The 20,395-nt window shown below is 43.5% G+C and overlaps 1 protein-coding gene across 2 annotated transcripts in view; it reads left to right on the top strand.

Annotated features, from left to right (window-relative positions):
* The window catches only part of adarb2 (adenosine deaminase RNA specific B2 (inactive)), a 240,929-nt gene that overhangs the window by 196,027 nt on the left and 24,507 nt on the right, over nucleotides 1–20,395 (top strand). For both annotated transcript variants that reach the window (XM_054765976.1, XM_054765975.1), the window contains exon 4: nucleotides 19,020–19,134. In XM_054765976.1, the coding sequence (XP_054621951.1) occupies nucleotides 19,020–19,134 (115 nt within the window). The remainder of the gene's footprint in view (nucleotides 1–19,019; nucleotides 19,135–20,395) is intronic.

The raw sequence follows: 20,395 nt of genomic DNA, 5'->3' as shown, positions 1-20,395 counted from the left end.
TGCTCTAGGTCTGAGTGTGTCGCTCACTGATGTTGCTGGCTGCTTGTCACCTCCCATGTGCAGGGTTTTGTTTTGTTTCGCCAATCACGGTCATTTGATGAGTTTTCTTTTGGAAAGCCTGAATTCAAAAGCAATGTCTGATTTCCATGTTCATTTTTTAGAATTTCTTCTGCATTCTTATCACTTTTGTCAGTTTCCAGTTGGTTCACTGATTCTTGTGGGGGGGGTTCCTTTTTGGCCATAGGGGTGTCCAAAGTGCGGCCCAGGGGCCATTTCCAGCCCACAGTTTGTTTTTTTATTGGCCCACAGCACGTCGTGTGTGTGTATGATGCCCTTAGCAGAAAGCAGTAGTTCTGAAGGTGGTGCGTTTATCCTCCTGTTAAAAGGGTGTGTTGGTCTATGAGATATGCCAACTGCAGACCTCTTTGCTTCCCAGGTATCACAAAAATCAAAAGGTCATAAAAACATAGCATGTGTTAATCTGCGTTAAAAAAAATAGGAGTGTTAAAAATGATGTTAAATGACTTCATTAAAGTTAATTAGTCATAAACTCGTGAACTTAACAGCCCTAATCAAAGCTAATTATTATCTGTGACCTCTATAATTTGAGTAAAGGGGATGAATTAGATAGTTTACACAATCCTGTGAAAATCTCCTCTTTACCTGCGGAATATCAGCCTGCCCTTTCACTCCTCCTTTGCCGTTTAAGACGAGGCAGCATGAAAGAGTGCACATTTGTGTGTGAAATGACCAAACACAAACGTTTGCTCATCGAAATAAGACACAGAAAGGTTAGCAACTGTCTAATATGTATGTAAAATATGACCTATGAAACTAATGTACCGCGTCAGCGCGCGGCTTTGATGGAACATCCCTGAACAAGCTGCAATGAAAATGGTTGCTATGAGGTCACGCCACTCGGCATATGAAGGAAAAACATTCCTGTAATCTTTCCCCTAAGAAGCTGGGCTGGCCGGGACTCGCTGACACTAAGTCTTCATTGTTTGGGACTGTCCTCCACTCCTCCTTTCCCCTCCACAGCCTCTCTCGCCGTGTGCCCGAGCATGGCAACAATCAATTCTGAGGAAGCGCTCACACTCCATTAAAAGCATAACCGAGTTCATTACGATTTCATAGGCGCTCAGGTAGCCAATGGCTTCGGATAAATCACCACCATTGGTCCGGCGTGGCCTGGTGTGGCGTAGGTTTATCTGTGCTTCTCAGGTCCCAATGTCTGGCCTTTAAACGACCTTCCCGCTTCCAGCAATGGACAGTGCATGAATGCATCACATCTTGGAAATCAGGTGTTCATGAAGGCAGCATGTGACATTGTGTCATATGCAACAAATAGATATAGAAAAGGGATGGATAGATGACAACAAACATAACATAACTACGGCTTTCACTGTATATCACATGAACAAATATAAAGCAAGTATTTTATTATTATTATTATTATTATTATTATTATTATTATTATTATTATTATTATTATTATTATTATTATTATATGTGGATGAATCATTTTTTAAAGTGTGTGCTCTAAAGGGTTAACCATCCGCCGCTGTCAGAATACTCGTCCAATTGTTTGCTGTTAATTGACATCTTTTTCACATCTGAGCTTATTAGAATTTGTATTTGATCGCACATCCCATCCATCCATCCATCCATGCATCAAACCATCCATGCATCCATCCATGCATCCATCCATCCATCCATCCATCCATCCATGCATCCATCCATCCATCTATCCATGCATCCATCCATCCATCCATGCATGCATCCATCCACGCATCATCCATCCATGCATCTATCCATGCATCCATCCATCCATCCATGCATGCATCCATGTATGCATCCATCCACGCATCCATCCATCCATGCATCCATCCATCCAGCCATCCATCCATGCATCCATCCATCCATCCATCCATCCATGCATCCATCCATCCAGAAGTGTAACGGGGTAGCGTGGTGATTTCAAGTACAGCGAAGCTAACGTGCAGAAAAACCATAGCAAGTACAGTCAAACCTGTCTTAGCGGCCACTTTTATAGAATGGCCACCTGCCTATAGCAGCCCCTGAAAAAAAAAAAAACCCAGCAAATGTACATGTTATAGACCCTGTGTATAGCAGTCAGCTGTCCAACGTGGCCAGCGGCCACCCATTTTGTCTCCCTTGGTCAATATCTGATCGCATATAGCAGCCAAATTATCGACTCAAGTAGAAGCTTCATGCACGAAAGAGTTTCGTTTTTCAATCAATGAAGCCGTCGTGTGTAGACTTTAATTACTGAGTCCTAGCTCAGTCACAATCATTCACAAGATCCACACAAACTGTCAGTTGTTCCACATAAAAAAGCCGTCTTCTTTTGAGCTTGCTATTTCCTGGTCAAACATGTAACTTTAAGAGCATTTGCACCAAAACATTACCGCAAATTAGGCTGGGAACAGGACGTGCTCCCAGCGACGCTACAATAAAAAAAAAAAAAACATACGCTAGCATGCATGCGGCAGCGGGAGCAAAACTGAGTTGGGTTGTACTTAGTTGAAGTATTTTAGAATGTACTCACGTTATTTTTGATCAATCCTCATCCACAAACCCTTCAAAGTCTTCATCTTCTGTATTCGACACAAAAAAAGCCGTCTTCTTTTCCGTTCGCTACTAGTCTATTAACTTGTTAGTGTTATTCAGCTCCGAAGCAAAGAAGGAAACTTCTCCTGTTGCTTCTGCCAACTTTATTTATTGAACGCGGCCACCAGACAGCAGCTCAGAACACACACACATCTCTCAGCATCGTCTCTCCTTCCTGCTTGCCCACAAGGCAAAGGTTAAACAAGCCCCACTACATAGCTGTCCAGCCAATGCCTGTAAGAAATGACACCGTTTATTTCCTGGTGTGCACTGGTCAATACTGTAATGCCACTTGTTGTGGGGAAGGAGAGACTCACGTCGCTGATGCACTTTAATGGCTTTATTAACAGCGGAGAACACTGCAGGACTTTACATCCACGCCAACATAAACACACTTCCCAACTCTCTCCAAACTCACAGCTAGCACTGAGCCTAGCTCTCCTGCTCGGGACGCCCACCGTCACTTCCCGTCACTTCCTGATGAACTAAAGCTGTAATGACACTCTGCCGTATAAAAAGTAAAATATTAAAAACAAGCGTAAGACATTACTAGCACAGCTTTGTTCTGTGGGTGGTGGATATATTCTATCAGTTATTATTAAGCCTCTAGCTTCCTTTTAGTAAGTAAAAACCTTGGCTATGATTGCACTACATTGTCATGTAGACCTACAAAGTACACTTGGAAGAACAAGAGGTGAATAAATGTATTGCAACTGATGTGAAACTGATGAGGGGTAGGATTAAATAAGCTTTGCTTCTTCCTACTCCTTTTTGGACATGCAAAATTGTGAATTGTACTATGTGATGTGCTACTGTTTGACTCATATGCATGTTCAGGATGAATTAAAACCATGAACCATGATGATAATAACAAGCCTATTAGTGCTGTACAACTTTTATCCGCAGTCCGCAGTGCCCTCTACTGGTCAACATTATTATTTTTTCCACCCTTTTTTTCTTTTTTTTCCCCCTCTACTGGTCAACATTCAAACTGGACGCCAACCTGTCTATAGAGGCCACCTGTCTATAGCGGCCACTTTTGCAGACTCCCTCTAGTGGCCGCTATAGACAAGTTTGACTGTATATGCAAATGGTAAATAAGCCAAATAACTAAGGCATTCAAATAAATGACAATGAGAAAGAAAACGCAGCTTCGGCGGTGGTCGAGTCAAAAACTCGGGTGTGGGAGGAGTTCGATGAGGCCATGGAACACGACTTTCGGTCGGCCTCGAAAAGGTTCTGGCAAACCGTTCGTCGCCTCAGAAAGGGGAAGCAGTGCCCGGTCCACACTGTTTACAGTGGGGACAGGGACCTGCTGACCTCGACTGAGGATATAGTTGGGCAGTGGAAGGAATACTTTGAGGCCCTTCTCAATCCCACTGACATACCTTCCATAGAGGAAGCAGAGACTGAGGACACGAACGCAGACAGTTTCATCACCGTGGCTGAGGTATCTGGGGTAGTCAAAATGCTCCCCAGTGGCAAAGCTCTGGGGGTGGACGAGTTTCGCCCTGAATTCCTCAAGGCTCTGGATGTTGCGGGACTGTCTTGGCTGACACGTCTCTTCAACATTGCGTGGAAGTCGGGAACAGACTTGGCAGACTGGGGAGGTGGTCCCCCTTTTCAAGAAGGGTGACCGGAGGGTGTGTTCCAACTATAGGGGGATCACACTCCTCAGCCTCCCTGGGAAAGTCTATTCCAGGGTGCTGGAGAGAAGGGTACGACCGTTAATCGAACCTCGGCTACAGGAGGTGCAATGTGGTTTTCGTCCTGGTCGCGGAACACTAGACCAGCTCTACACCCTTGCAAGGGTACTGGAGGGTACTTGGGAGTTTGCCCAACCGGTCTACATGTGCTTTGTGGACCTGGAAAAGGCATTCAACCGTGTCCCTCGCGGTGTCCTGTGGGGGGTGCTCCGGGAGTATGGGATTGAAAGAAAACTTTATTGACAATTCACACGTCAGACGAACGATACCTCAAATGACTGAAGTATCCAAAGTATTGATATTTTGATTTGAGGATCAATTCTATTGAAAGTATCGATCTGTACGTTTACGTCTGTGCTGCTTTGTGGGACTGGACGGAAATTCTAGCGGGGGTGATAAAAACAAGGGGGGGGATGTGTCTGTAGGTGTCAGAGAGGGAGGGGGGGTGAGTGAAAACCTGGCTTGCATGGGAATGGACGAAGCTATTGGAGGAGGGGGGAGAGGATGGATGGACTGCAGTGATTGTGTGTGTGTGTGTGTGTGGGGGGGGGGGGCAATGGAGGGAAACCTCAGCGGAACAAAAGACCTTCAGGATTAATTAGGCGTCAGATTGGTTGCAGGGCACGGTGTGGGGGAGTGGGGCGCTTAGCATTCTGGGTAAACCTCATGTCCTCAGCCTTCATATTTCACAGCCTGCCTGCCCAGGACTCCACAGCAGCGCTTAGTTTGGACGCTGCAGCCCCCGAGACCACTGGCTAATCGACCAAACGCCTCTGTTTTGACTTGATGGCACAGGGTAACAATGCAAGGTTGTATAAGTTACATATCGTATACAGTACTGTATACCCTGTGTACTGTACAGTATATACCCTGTACTGTATATTTCTCAACATGTTAGGGAATGCCACGTGGTGTATGTAGACGTATGTGTATGTAGACGTATGTGTACGTAGATGTACTGTATGTGTATGTAGACGTATGTGTACGTAGATGTACTGTATGTGTACGTAGACGTATGTGTACGTAGACGTATGTGTACGTAGACTTATGTGTACGTAGACGTATGTGTACGTAGACTTATGTGTACGTAGACGTATGTGTATGTAGACGTATGTGTACGTAGACGTATGTGAACGTAGACGTATGTGTGTGTACGTAGACGTATGTGTACGTAGACTTATGTGTACGTAGACGTATGTGTACGTATACGTATGTGAACGTATACGTATGTGAACGTAGACGTATGTGTATGTAGACGTATGTGTATGTAGACCTACAGTATGTGTACGTACACGTATGTGTACGTAGACGTATGTGTACGTAGACGTATGTGTATGTAGACCTACAGTATGTGTACGTACACGTATGTGTACGTAGACGTATGTGTACGTAGACGTATGTGTATATAGACGTATGTGCTTCCATCTTCTGGATTGGAAACGTTACAGAGCAAAGGCAGAGTGGGGCCAAACATCCATCCATTCATTTTCTCTGCCACTTAACCTCACTAAGGTTGCGAGGGTGTGCTAGAGCCACCTGGAGTCCCAGGTGACTTCAAGCAAGAGATGCCTTTTTATTTTATTCATTTTTTTGACCAACTTTTTTTGCATTCATAGTACGGCATGGTGGACTTTTTTTTTTTTTTTACACTTTTAGATTCAGTCTAATAACTTCTCGCAGAGGCCTTCACAATACACACACTCACATAGCACAATCAGAGTTGCACAACCCTTACATACGACTGAGGGAATGACACAAGCTTAACATTCACCTCTACACAAACTTAGCTTTTACTTTCTAGAGGTGCGCAGCAACTGCTATATAGACTTTTTCTTTTAACTTTCATTCCTTCATCTTCCTCGTGGATGCTAGAATCCAGCATTGGAACCAAGTGGCCTGTGTGTGGTGACGCTAGTTACTAGCCGGCTAGTAGCTAGCCGGTGTGGTGTGGCAAGGTGTCACTACGTCAAAAAAACGTAGTTCTTGGGCGTAAAAATGTTAATAACAAAAATAATACCAATGTTGCTGTAGCTTGGTTAATATGCAGCTCACATGATGGAAATGAAGCCTTGTAGGCACTTTTTGGAGGCTTTTTTCAGAAGGCTTTCTGGCAGAATAGGTGTGTCCCATCATGTGCATTCTTAGCTGCCTCTTTTTATATCTTTAGAACTAATCTAAAGATAACTAATCTGTAAATAACATTTTTAATATTGTTGTGTGTCACATGTACAGTATATTATTGTGTATATGTATTGAGTCGTATGTATATTATTGTGTATATGTATTGTGTATATTCATATTATTTTGTATATGTATTGTGTCATATGTATATTATTGTTTCGTATGCAATATGATTGTGGGGTAGTAGTTGGCTTGCAGCTGCGTCAGGTCTTTGTGTCGTGTCTTTTATCTCCTTGCTGTGGAGATGGAGATGGTGTCATCCTGAATATTTGTCCAGTTTCTTGATGCCTTTGACAGCAAGTACTTCGGCTTCCTCCTTTTCTCCGTTCGACTTGAGCTAGATTTTGCAGTGTTATGTGTTTGTAGACAAATTCAGTCAAGATGGAAATGTCCTCCTCTAAACCGGAAATGGTTGGTTCTTGTTGTTTTGTTTTCCATGCAGGTCAAAGGCATCACCTCAAATTGTGAAAGGTGGCGCCACAGGTGTCTGTTAATGGCGTCTGTGTTGTTATTGTCACACAACACCGTGTCTCTGGCGACGACCTTCAATGCAGCGTCTGCCCCTCCAGTGCAGGGCGTGCTGACCTCTGCATGCAGACGACAGCTCGGGTTGCCATGACTCATAGCATTCATTCATAATATTCCATCCCCGCTGCAAAAGCATTTAGCAGATCACATCCTGGAGGCTGGAGCAGAAACACCATGACTCACTCGCACAAGAGTATTTATCCAACATATCCAACATGTTAAGTGAATTATGAGCACAATAACATAGACCTCCCATGTCAATGCTAAAATGGAAATATGCTGTTTCAATTAGGCCCAGCGGTGAGGTAGTTTATTGGTGTCTTCATATACATTGTAGAAGTCATTATATTGCATCATTATACTACATACATTATATACAGTAAGTCATTATTCAGAGATGTTGGTGTTAACATATCGCACTGCGTTTCCCTCCTTTGCAACGACCTTCTAGTATGCAACTTCTTTGCTTTTTCATGCCTTTTTCTTTCATTCTCTTTTTTTAATGACTTTATTTTATATGTTCTTCATGTGTTTGCTGTACAGTGTGAGTGACTTGTGTTCATTTTGCTATAATTTAGGGATATGTTCCAACTTAAATTAGCATGGAACTCGTACGTAGTAGAAACAGAACACACACATCCCTTAATACACCCTAATACATGAACCACATTTGGTGTCTTTTCGGTTTTTCTCTCCTGCAGTATTAGCGTGTTGTCCTGCATCCCTCCCTTCTTGGTCTGGCCTGCTGCTGCTGCTGCTGCTGATGAGGAGCACGTGCAGGAAAGGATGACAAAAAGAGCATAGACATTTGTTACAGTCAATCTAGTGTACTCTGCTGACGCCACGTATAATGGATTTTTAGTAAATGTTAAAAGAGCAAGGGTCAGATAGTTTTTTCACATATACAGAAGGCATTCTACATCATTTCTTGCATTCTTCCTCAGGCTGTGAATTTTTTATTTCATTGTGTGTGCGTGTGTGTGCGCGGTAGTGAGCGAGACCATGCAGTTTTAAGCCGCTTCTGTCAGAGGTGTTTTTTTAGAAGCCATATTCATCAGCAAAAGAAAAGAGCAGGGCTAGTTTGTGGAAATGGCAGGTGCAAACTTCTAGCGTCTGCCCGCAAGATAAACATATCATTGCTGTTGGGAGAAAACCTTACATCTCCCAAATGTCAGCTGGACAGCACTGCTTACAGTTTGACATCTTGCATTTACTTTGTTCTGAGGAGTTGAAAGGTTGTCAGAAAAGTCAGCTTTCCCACCACTCCACGGCGGACACAACAAGGAAGTAAAGCTCCATCCCACGTTTGAAACACCGCTGAACCTCCAAAGTTGTCGACTCTTGGGAAGTGTGAAAGAGCACTTAGATCATGAGTTAAATGTCAGACGTGCACTGTGGTGAAACAATATCAGCACCTGATGAAGCATGGCTGGCTGGACAGCCTTTGACCACCAAAGAGACACTGAGGGTCTTACACACAGTGACCAGCAGGGGGAACCGCTGGGAAAAACTGGAGAAATGTACAACTGTACAACTGGATTTGCTTCAGTGTTGGTAGAAATGATGTGCTTGTGTTCCTTCCACATGTCCAAAAGTACTTTATTTGACTTTTGGTATTAGTTGTGTATTTCCTGCTGGATTTTTGTTTGCTCAGGCAGCCATGAAATATTGCAGTTTCCAGGCGGAACTTCTCAGTAGGGAGAGATCCAACAGTGTTAGACTGATAAATGTGTGAGGACACAACATGGCAATATATATGATTTTGATTAAAAAACGCACCCGTTATAACAGCCGGGAGGCCTGTCTCCCTGACCACAGCTCTTCAGCAATATTGTGCGTATATTTATCCTTTATTCAGTATCTGACTTCAAATAACCTTCCTAGTGTGGCTTTGGTTTGGTTAAAACAATCCAGTATGACGGAAATATATCAACATTTTTTGTGTGTAAATGCAAATACTGTATTCACATACCAAATGTAATCATCTACTTAGCTTTGGTCAGTGGTCACCAACCTTTTTGAGACCAAGATCCCTGGTCTCGGACGTGACCTGCACAAGATCTACCCCCCCCAACCAAATGTTGGATATACATACAGTATATATATTTATATATATACAGTATACATATATATATATGTGTGTGTGTGTGTGTATAATATATGCTTTGTAATTATTGGTTGTTGGTTTCAACATTTCAGCTTTTTTCTGTTTGAGCGTTTTGCTGTATTTTTATCATTTTTGCTGTTTTTTACGTTAAATTTTTTTTCTGCATTGATTCAATGCCAAATGAGCCACGGTCACAGATGGCCCCTGAGACGCACTTTGGGCACCCCTACACCCCTACTTTTGTGGTTGTTGGTCGGGTTGGGCCTGTGGCGTCGGCGTCATGAGCAAACCGCAGCTATTTGTCTTGTTGGCTTCGTGTAGTGGACGAGCGATGCTGATTGAGGGCGGGTCAATGCGCTACAACAGTCAGCAGCCCTTAACGAGAGTCATCATTGCAGCTCAAAGATTTTTTAGGAGGTGCACGTCTATGGAGTTATGTTTGTGCCTTCACTTTGAGGAAGCAAAGGCAGACTTTGAGCCCTATTAACATGCAATAATTACTGTTGTGGGCTCAGGCACATGGCTACAGCGCTCTGTCACTCCCTCCCTCTCTCATTGGACCTTTTTGCTAGCACGGGGGGGCAGTCGGTGTATGAGGCTGAGCTGGTGTACTAGTGTACCTGTGGCCGGGTTTTGGGAAGTGGGCTTCTTGCTGGGGCTTGCGGGCTGCTGCCTGGATAGCGGCGAGGCGTACGGGCGTGTTCAGTGGACAGAATGCGTGCCTGTTGGTCGCTCTACGGGAGCTGATATGATCATACATTTTTTTCAAAATGTTCTCACGATCGACCGGCAAAGATGGACTAGTAGCTCACGAGCTCACGGGTTGGAGACCACATGGCAAACAATACAAGTTTGAGATCCTTTAGAAAAAAGGTTGTTTTTCTGAAGATAAGCAAATTTAAGTCCATTTAACAAACAATTCCAAATAATGACCTGCATGAAGGCCTATTATCAGCAACTACCAGTCGTCTACATCAGTGTCCTGCTACGCTTGTTAATCCAAGGGAATCATTTTCCAAAGCTAATTGTTTTTTAAAAGAACCAAAGCATTTTTGGAATTATGTGGCACCCCACTGCATGACTGGTGTGAATACATCTACATGCAAACGATGTGCAAGGCCACCTCCCCTTCCTCAGTCCTCAGTCTGCTGCACAGGAGAGGTGATAGACTCTATAGTTAGAACCTCATCACTGACCCTTTTATTTGCTCTCGTCTCAAGCCAGCCTCTTTGGCTTCTCTCTTATGCTATGCATGTCTCCCCTCAGGGTAAGGTCATGTTATCTTTTCACTGGGGTTCTTCTGCTGGCCTTCGGTGCGTAATGTAATGTATGAAGCCTCAGGTGTGTGCTTGACACTGGCGAACATGAGGAAGTTGTGTCGCTGCTTTTATTTTCCCAATGAGGGATTGTCAAAGGGGATTTATTGTACACACGTTTTCTTACCATTTCCCATGTCGTCCTTTAATAGAAGAGTCTCAGGCTGAATGTTTTGAACTCCTGTTTCAGTGGCAGCTTGTATTGGGCAGCATGGCGGAAGTGTGTTTGGTAGTGTTCCCTGCTTTTCAAAGATGCATCGCATGCATGAGAAGCAGCTTAGTTAAAGACTAACTGCAAACAAGGACGCATCCAGCGTGTGTTGACAGGGAGAGATGGCGGACCTGGCATGGTTTTTTTATGTTCCATCCAATCCAAACACCATGCCACAGATGGGCTCGGTATGATAGTGACTCTTTTGTGGTAATTGGCTCTGCTTGTTTGATTAGATGAATAGAATTTAGATAATGGCTGCCATCGTCTGCCATGCTTAACGTTTGCAGTTTGTGGTCATGATTCATTGGCTGTACTTCCTTTTGGCTTCCACGTTGGGGGGCGTGCATTTCCCTGATGAATGTTTGCTTAACAGCTTAAGAGCACTCCTGGATTGGAGCAGATGTGGCCAGCCAAGCGACGTATGAACTTAGTTGGGAACAAAGTTGGAGTAGTGTACTTTTATGACATCTGCTGCCTCACACTCACATCAACAAATGCAAATATTCCCTTGGGGAGCAGAGATGTCCTGCAACAGGGTTGGAATTTGAGAACATTCAACATCTTAACCTCAAATGTTTTTTTTGGGGACAAAAACATCTCTCAAACATCCCCCAAAATCTTCTTCAAAACAGCATATTCTTTCCATGTTCACTATGCCGTGCTAAAGGTCTGCTCATACTTGTCTAGTTTATCATGCATGTAGGTGCTCAAGGTGTGCATGTTCTGCAGGAGGACACGCCTGGAGGTGTTGACCGAGTCCCTAAGTAGCAAAAAAGAAAAGCCTAATGATGGTCTTGTATGTTTAACGTCATTATTGGGACATCCTCGGTGTCCTTGGCTCTTGGATGGGTTTATTTACTGTGTGCTGTTGATCATCTTTGACTTTGATCCCAGCTCAGGTTCCAACCATGCTTAGCAGCTTGGTTTCCAACCTTTCCATGCTAATGAGGAATCTCTGCTTGATGTCCGCTTCGCTTATACGGAAGCCTGCCGTGCGTCATCCCACCTTCTTCCACGCACGGGTGGGGTGAGCTCCAGCAAAGATGGATTATATCGCATCTTCTTGCGTTTGTTCCCGCTCCCGAAGATCAAGCCTAAAAGGAGGCAGCCTCTTCAGGTGCCCATGGCCACGTGGTGCAGCCCGGTAGCTTGATGTGACTGACAGGGCACCGCTGTTCAGGGGAAAAGCTCAACGCTCACACTGAGATATTTATTCTCCATCACTCAGTGAAAGGTTAGTTAATGGTCAGAGAGCCGTGTTGCATCGTCCACTTATACTTATTTGCGTTGTTTTCTTTAAGGTGAAGACAAAAGTAGCGACATATCTTTACCTTCATCTTGTGGCACGCATCTGCAGGCCAGTGTGGGAATCAGCGCTACGTGTCATGTGGAGAACAAACACCAGGGAAATCTGTCGCACCGCAAGGAGGCTGCCGTTTTTTTTTTTTTTTTTTTTACATTTTCAAAAGCCCCCGAAGGCAATGCTTCCACCAAATGAATAGATATCATTTTCAAAAGCCTCTTGCTCGCCGTCAGACGGAGAGAAGGAAAGGTGGTGTTGGTGCTGGTAGGAGTAGGAGGGGAAATATCCAAGCGCAGGGCAGACACTATTAAAACTCAGGAGAATGAATTGTTAAATACCTCTATAAAGAAATATAAGACATGGCCCCATTTTTATGCTGCCTTGGCCGCTCTGCAGGCGGGTGATAAGAGGGTGATGGTGTTGGGTTCAAAGTGTGTGCGTGTGTGTGTGTGCACGAAGGAGGTATTGAACACGAGCAGCAATATTCATAATGGAGTAATACACATGGTGAGGAACATGGCGGCTGCACAGTTGATAGTACTACCAAAAGCAAAGCATATGGAAAATGTAAAGAGACTTTGTAATAAACATGACTTGTAATAAACCACATTCAACCTTTGTACCCCAGCTAATACTTGTAATGTCTTCTATTATCTCAGGACGCTTGTACTCTTGCGGCTACTTAAAGGCACTCCAGGGCTACCTAGCAGTAATATAGTATATATATATATATATATATATATATATATATATATATATACTGTAAATACAACCTTTTATGGTATGTACAGTGTATTGTTACTGAGAAAGAATAATGTGAACTAAAGTGTATAAATGAATTTGTATTAGCCTTTCACAACACATCTTCTTTGTAATCCCAAAAGAGGGCGCTATAAACTGATCATTATTTATTATCCAGGCTTTATTCCTTACTCCATAAGCATTTTCTTTGTTTACTATTTAAGCTATGTGATATGTACATGTATTTCTTATTTCCACTGCAGATGAGAGCTATTTTGGACGGTAATAAACCAGAAAGTGTTGTGGGGTTTAGGATGTACGTCAGTGCAAACCCTCACTTGGGCTTGTAATGAACTATCCCTTATCTTTAGCCTTTAGCCCAGAAGGAAAGTACACAAAGTGTATATAAAGCAGTGGCTGTGCCCTTCTAGAAAGTGAAAGTTAAGCTTGTGTGAGTGACAACAATGCATCTATTGTGTGTCTGCCTCTTCCAGTATCAGTCTTATGTAAGTGTTGCACAACTCTGATTGTGTTATGTGAGTGTGAGCGTGTCAAGAAAGCCTTCTATGAGAAACTAAGGGTGTAATAATCATCTGTGGCAGGCTTCCTATGTGTCAAGTGACGTTGAAGTGGGTGCGAGTGGGGCAGTGACCTGACAGCGCTTGCACATTGTGTTGTTTTGAATGTAAATGTTTGTCTTATTGTGTGAAACAGCCATGACTCATACATGCAGCAGCTGCACATCCAGTATGTCAGACTCTAAGTGACTTGTAGGGCTTAGCAGATATGTAGTACAGGAAAGGGAAGCGGAATGACAGATGTATCAGTGCTTTTTTCCATTTTTAGATGATTTGAATGACTGCGGTGCATGCTGTAGCTCATTAAAGTCATTGGACATTTTCACTTTTCCAAGTGTTTTGCTGGGTTGCAGGTTGTTTTCCTCTCATTAAAATGGTCTGATTCAGCACTCCTGTCAATCAATAAAGCTTAGTCACACAAAAATGAGATAATCTCTAATATTGACGATTGATGCACCACTTAAAATTGTAATCTCATCAGTGCTTATGAAGTATTTTGTATTATTTTGGCGCATATCTATGCTGGCAGAGAAAGCTCGGCGTACTGCAAAGTACACAAACCACAGTTTACAGTGCATCAGTTCTCCTTACTTACTTTCTGTTTATTACATTTTGTATGAAATGTCAATGCAAACACTAAGCAACCACATATTAGCAACTAGAAACTAATGAGACCTTCTCCCTTTACAAATGCAATATTCTAAAAGCTCTTGTAATGGATCTCATTAGATTGTTCAGGAACTTAATGAGGTTTGTGGTGAGTGTATAAAATGTTTCATGTGGTTGGTAGAAGCCCATCTAACAGCCGATATTTCTCATTTGACAAATGGAGATTATGAGTGTACGCCTTAACGCACTTGTGTTTATGGAAGCGCTCCTCCAATAAATCCTCCCGTGCCGCCATGGCAGTGACTAAATAAATCCTGCAGCTTGTTTTCTCCATCCTGAAGCGGCCCAAAGGGATTGCTTGTTAAACTGTTCAGAACTAATGCAGCAGAGACGCCAGGTGGGGCGAGGCACACAATGGCCGCCGTTTCTCCACTGAGCCACGCAGCTGAGACCGCATCAGTTCACTGGAAAACACTTTGGAAACCAAATCGCAGCCCTTCGCTACAGGAGGAGCAAGAGGAGGCTTAAGCTGGATGTTCAGTGGAGAGGAAGACGAGCAGTCAGCCGGGCACGCCACGCCACTTGCCACGCTTTGCAGCAGGTTGCCGTGACGATCTCTGTGACTGTGGAGGGCGATCCTTGGCCCCATTTTTCTGCCACATTAGGCCCTCAGTGAGGGTGGCACTGAACCCGCATGAAGGAGGAACGTGTAAGAAAAAGTCCAAATGAGACATCAACAAGTGTGTTGTTGTTCGCACTCAGTGGTGACCCAAAAAAAGCATCGTTTCCTCAATCGCCTTACGTTCTTCATCGCACTGTGACTCCTCCTCCTCTTTAGAACCTTCTTGCAGGGCCCCCCTTGGGGGAGGGGGGCGTCCAAACTTTTTCCACCGAGGGTCGCATACAGAAAGAATAAAGGACAGCCTTTTCCATACATTTTGTGCAAGAAATATGCTAAAACCAATCCAGTGTAGGTCAATACATGCTAAACTATGTGAACCTAACATGTTAGCTTTGTGTTATAGCCTGCAAAGCTAATTAGTAAGGGTGCACGGTAATTATGGGACCAATAATTATCAGGCCGATATAAAGGAATTATGATGTCATGCCGATAAATCCGACAAACATTAAAAATAGCGGTGACGATACTATCTGCCCTAATGGCTGGACAGGACAAGAAAAAAAAAATAGCGGCGATAACTGATCATTTAAAAAAATGCTCCAATGAGGCGAGATTACCCGTACTGTGCGAGTGAGCAAATCAAATGCTCCTTTTTTCTCCTGCCTGTGATGTTAACGTTAACGGCCTGTCTCATCCTCCCCTGAGCTCACTTGTAAATAAACATTCACTTTCAGAGGAAGGAAGGATGCTGTACCAAATGCTCGGCGATGAGGGGGGAAAAATCATAACACCACACAAAAAATGTTATCTCGGCCACCTATAACACCAGCGCCGCGGCGTTTGAAAACTGCAAAAGGTTTGCCAGAGACCTCCGTGGCGTCACACCGGCCGCTCGGAGCATGTGCCCGAATACAGTGCAACTTGCTGGGCCACAGCAGGTAGCTCCTCCCCCTTTATACTCTGGTTGTCCTGGTAGTAGTGATGTCATCATATTTCATTAGGACTCATCAACAAATCCTAATTAGTTCCAGTCCTTCTTACCTTCAGGTGCGCACAGACTACACTTCAAACTTATCGGTATCAGTTAAAAAAAAAAAGATATTATGCATCTTTACAAATTAGTATAATGTCTACTAATATTGCTCATTGATTATGAATAAATTGTATTTTTACAATACACTAGGTCCCCAACTTACGAACACAATTGGTTCCAGACAACCGTTCTTATGTCGAATTGTTCTTAAGTAGGGAAAAGGTAATATTAGCAATGATATAGGTACTACATGTACGTGTATACATATACAGTATATGTGTATGTATGTAAATATGAGTTTGGATGCAGTAGTAATATTAAACAAAGATAATTAATGAAAAAAACAATAATAAAAGTAATATAATAATACGTAATGATAAATGTTATTTACCTTTGAAGAGGAGTGGTCGAGCATACGTCGTTGTGGAGGAGGAGGAGGAGTTATTGAAAAAAAGGACAAATGGTGGTGGTGGTTAGACTCTTCTAAAAGAGGTAGTGTTCTGTGGGTGGTGTAGAATTAAGCAGGCCTATTAACTCTTCATAAACTTTATTCACACGTTCTGTCCAATGTCCAAAGCAATGTAGCTTTCGCTGTCCTCCCCCCCTCTTGTTCTCCCGCTGTTGGTCCCGTTAACAGTGTCACAGTACCCTCTGCCGGTCAAGCATGTACAGTATAAATGTGGACTTATCAGGCAAAACACATTAAAAAATAGACCAGTCGGCTTGTGTTCGTATCTCCGAGTGTTCGCACGTCGGATGTTCGTTAGTAGGGGACTTAGTGTATTCCCATGGCTGAAAACGGCATTCAGGCTGCACTTTTTAAACACCTATCTTGCACGAGGTCATTTGTACGATACTTGTGTATCAGTATTGTGCAATCAGAGCATAAATGTAAATGTGCAGGGCTTGAAATAGATGCAATATACTATTTGCAAATACTTACAATATAAACTTACAATAACACAGGACACACCCGAACAGACATAATAGTACACAAAAATAGTACACAAGCTTGCACATATGTTGCAGTATAGGAATATATTTGTGAACAAATACTACGTGTGTGTAACTTTTCTATGATACAATGTGTGGGTGGTCATTAGGAAATAACGAGGAGCGATCCCATCCTGTTTTTCTGTTACTCGGCTATTCAGGAGGAGAGTTACGTTCATGAAAAGAGAAGAGAAGGGGAAGGGGAAGAAAAGTGGGTGGTGGGGTGGAACAGCTGGTGTGTTGGCCAGGGTCTATTCCACATTTGCTCTGCAGGCCTTTAGGAGCTGCCACCTTCTCTCACCTCTGTTCTTCCATCAATGAGAGGCCATGGAGGACTTGACTCAGGGTTCAGGCTGTGACGGACAGCAGCTGATGCTGGCAAGCCAAGCAGGGTTCTGGAAGAATTAATTGCATGTCACTTTCAGGTGGAAGGAACATGGTGGGCTTTTTTCCCCGCCTCCACACGATGTTTCCTGTGTAGAAACACAAACAGCAAGGAGCAATTCAGCAAACACATTTTCATTTCACCATCAACAATGCAGATGAAATATAGTTTTAATCTTTAGTAAGTCAATGCACAGCAGATGTCTTTGCATTCACGTCTTCCCTGCATCCCACCAGCACCTCACATGGACCCATTTCACTGCTGAGCACATTGCAATGTTGGTCACATTCACACCCTTCTCAACCTTTAATGATCTTTACTTGAGTGCTAATTAAGTCTTTGTGCTCACACAAAATGCAGACTTCAAATGGAGAGTGGCTCCTTGGCTCCTTGGCTCCTTGGCTCCTTGGCTCCTTGGCTCTTTGGCTTCTTGGCTCTTTGGCTCCTTGGCTCTTTAGCTCTTTGGTCTTTGGGCCCAGCCTTCACTTGCTTTAAGGCCATGCAGAGGTGGAAGAGTCTACTTCCTCTTTGTATATCGCAACACCTGAATACCATAGATGCTAATATCATTCAAGTGATATTAAAACTACTGTACTCATCCTTAGTGTTCACTCTACTACGACGACGACTACGACTACGCACTACTAGGCAGTGGGTGCCGAGGTTGGGGCCAGTTTACGCCTAGTTTGGTTATTTGCCTACTGTGAAATTGAAGCCCAATGGACTCCTCTGGCTCCAGCACATGCTCATGAGTGTGTACATGTACATGTAATCAATGCGATCGCTTGTCCCACTAATTATTAATGATAAGATAAGATAGGGTGGTCTAGTGGTTAGCATGTTGGCCAACACAGTAACAGCCTGGAGATCGGGAAGATCGGGAAGACCTGGGTTCGATTCTCCCCTGGGCATTTCTGTGTGGAGTTTGCATGTCACACACACCCCGTGTGCGCGTGGGTTTTCTCCGAGTACTCCGGTTTCCTCCCACATTCCAAAAACATGCACGTTAGGTTAATTGGTGACTCTAAATTGTCCATAGGTATGAATGTGAGTGTGAATGGTTGTTTATCTATATGTGCCCTGCCATTGGCTGGCCAGCATGCCCCCTTGCGACCCTAAAGAGGAGAAGCGGTATAGAAAATGGATGGATGGAAGATAAGATAGAAATAACCAGAAAAGTTTGAAATAAGTCACACAATCAAAGTGTAACGCAATGTCGACATGTCATATGATGAATGCGATTGCTCCTCCCACTAGCTGTTAATGATAAGCTCCGCTTGTGTTGACGTTTCACGTAAGATGTTTGCACAGGCGCTTGTTACTCGGCAGAATTAAGAGAGATCAATAACTCAACTTCAGAAAAAAATGGTCACATACCAGAAAGAAAATGGGTGGACGTGCACTCACACGAGTCCAGTTGGACTTGGACCCTCTTAACACCTAAACTCCGCTCACTCTTCCTGCAAGTTGTAAATGTGAGCAACTTGCACAAACGAAATCAGCACAAGCACTAGAAATACAACAGAATTGATCAAGTGAGGAATATGTACAGGAGTAATAATATATACTGTATATATAGTAGTAATATTGCAGTAATACATGCTGTTTACAAACAAACAGGCCAAAGCGTGAATGCTTGGTGCAAGCGCAGGCCAGTGGGGGCCAGGAGGGGGAGGGGGTACAGCACGGTTGGAATGGTACACCCTTAAAACAGCACCATAGGAATTATGAGATTATTTATCCCTATGAATTGTATCATGTTTAGTCAAATGTTAGCTCATTAAGTCATTTTTACAAAATAAAATTGCTTGCCAGAATATTTAATGTGACAGGCGAATAAAAAATATAAATGATCATTTTTAGTGTTTTTCAGAAAGGATGCATTAATAATAAGCATAGTTATTATTCCTTTTATTTGTGGAAGAATACTCGTGGTGAAGTGTTTCTTTATTTGTATAGACTTAGATATCCTAGACACGTGCACGCCGTTAGAGAAGTATGCATGGATGTGCGGAGTCGATGATTCATGTCCAGTGGAAATAAAGGCGGTGTTGCGTTTTCTTTTCCAGGACTTTGCCGATTCAATATTCCAGTTGGTGCGGGAGAAGTACCGGTCACTGGTGGGCGGCTGCAATCCAGCGAACGCACGACAAAAATCCCTGGCAGGCATCGTAATGACCCGAGGTATGGAACATTTCATTGACGTTTTCATATTTCTCTTTGAATTATTGAGGTGGTGCAATATAACGAGAGAGGAAGGGAACACAGAAGATAAGGAACTGGAGGGAAGTCTAGACTGGAAGATACTTTATGAACGTGGAGATTTCTGCCAGTCTATACCCTGCCAATGAATTATTGAGTGAGTTGGTCTTCTTCTGCCGGCTTGGCGGACTTTCCTTTCTCTGCTCAGGCAGCGATGACACGAGTTAGCAGATTCCACGCTGGGAATGTTAACAAGATCAGCTGAGGGCTGACGGTGGCATGCAGGGAAGGTGGAGGACGCTTCTCACTGTGATATGAAACAATGACTTATGACTGCACATTTATCTTTTATGCTTTATTCATCTCTCATGTGCTGCTACGCATTACATCAGGAGCTGTCACCTGCACCTGTGCACACTCACAAGCATCATCTGCTTTCTGTTTGCAGTCCTTACATGCACGCTTCTATATGCAAACTCGGTTAGCATGCGCCCCACTTTTTCGGTTATGTTGTTTTGTTGTGTTATTTAAAAGACTTTATTTGGCTTATTCTCCTGGTAAGTGTCACAAGTTAATGGTTAAGCAATGCTATTGTCGAGTTGCCTAGAATTAAGCAATAGAAGTACTGTAGAATGAAACTCGAATTTTACTTGGTAATCTCATCAAACCTAGCACATGTAGAAAGCACTCACACATACCCTCCATTGACACAAGCTGAAGCCAGTTGCCACACACCAGTGATCCACTTAGGGAAAGGGTACCACCCCTGCGTGGGCGGGACACGAGAACAGCATAACAGAGTAGGCACTTCCAAGTTGGAGGCTTCTTCCTTCTCTCATGGGATGGGCGGATGTTCAGTGCTGAGCTTAGTGACATCTTCCAGACAATGACTTCACTAAGGATTGAAAATTCAGGAAAGTGTGTCCGACCACTCTATTCTCAGGATAAACAAACTCGGATGTTTTACTGTATTTGGTTACGTCAGCCAATCTAAAGGTGGACTTAAACAGGTTCCATGTGCCTCCAAGCAAACTATTTCATATAAAAAAGTGGATATCATTCAAAAATGATGTGTAATAATACACATCCATCCACCCAGAGTGTTATCTTTCTCCGGTGGCTGCAGGCGGTGGCGGGGGGGTTGCAGGGGTCACGGAGGAGGGATGGGTATCTGCGCAGCCTTTGGAGAGCTGCAGCTCATCAGTTTAGACTTCAGTAAGAGCAGCGGCGCTCATCCTGTCCT

This window comes from Dunckerocampus dactyliophorus, chromosome 21 (assembly GCF_027744805.1).
Source record: "Dunckerocampus dactyliophorus isolate RoL2022-P2 chromosome 21, RoL_Ddac_1.1, whole genome shotgun sequence".
Taxonomy (NCBI): Eukaryota; Metazoa; Chordata; class Actinopteri; order Syngnathiformes; family Syngnathidae; genus Dunckerocampus; species Dunckerocampus dactyliophorus.
Note: the sequence above shows the minus strand (reverse complement) of the source record. Positions and strands in the feature narration are given on the sequence as shown.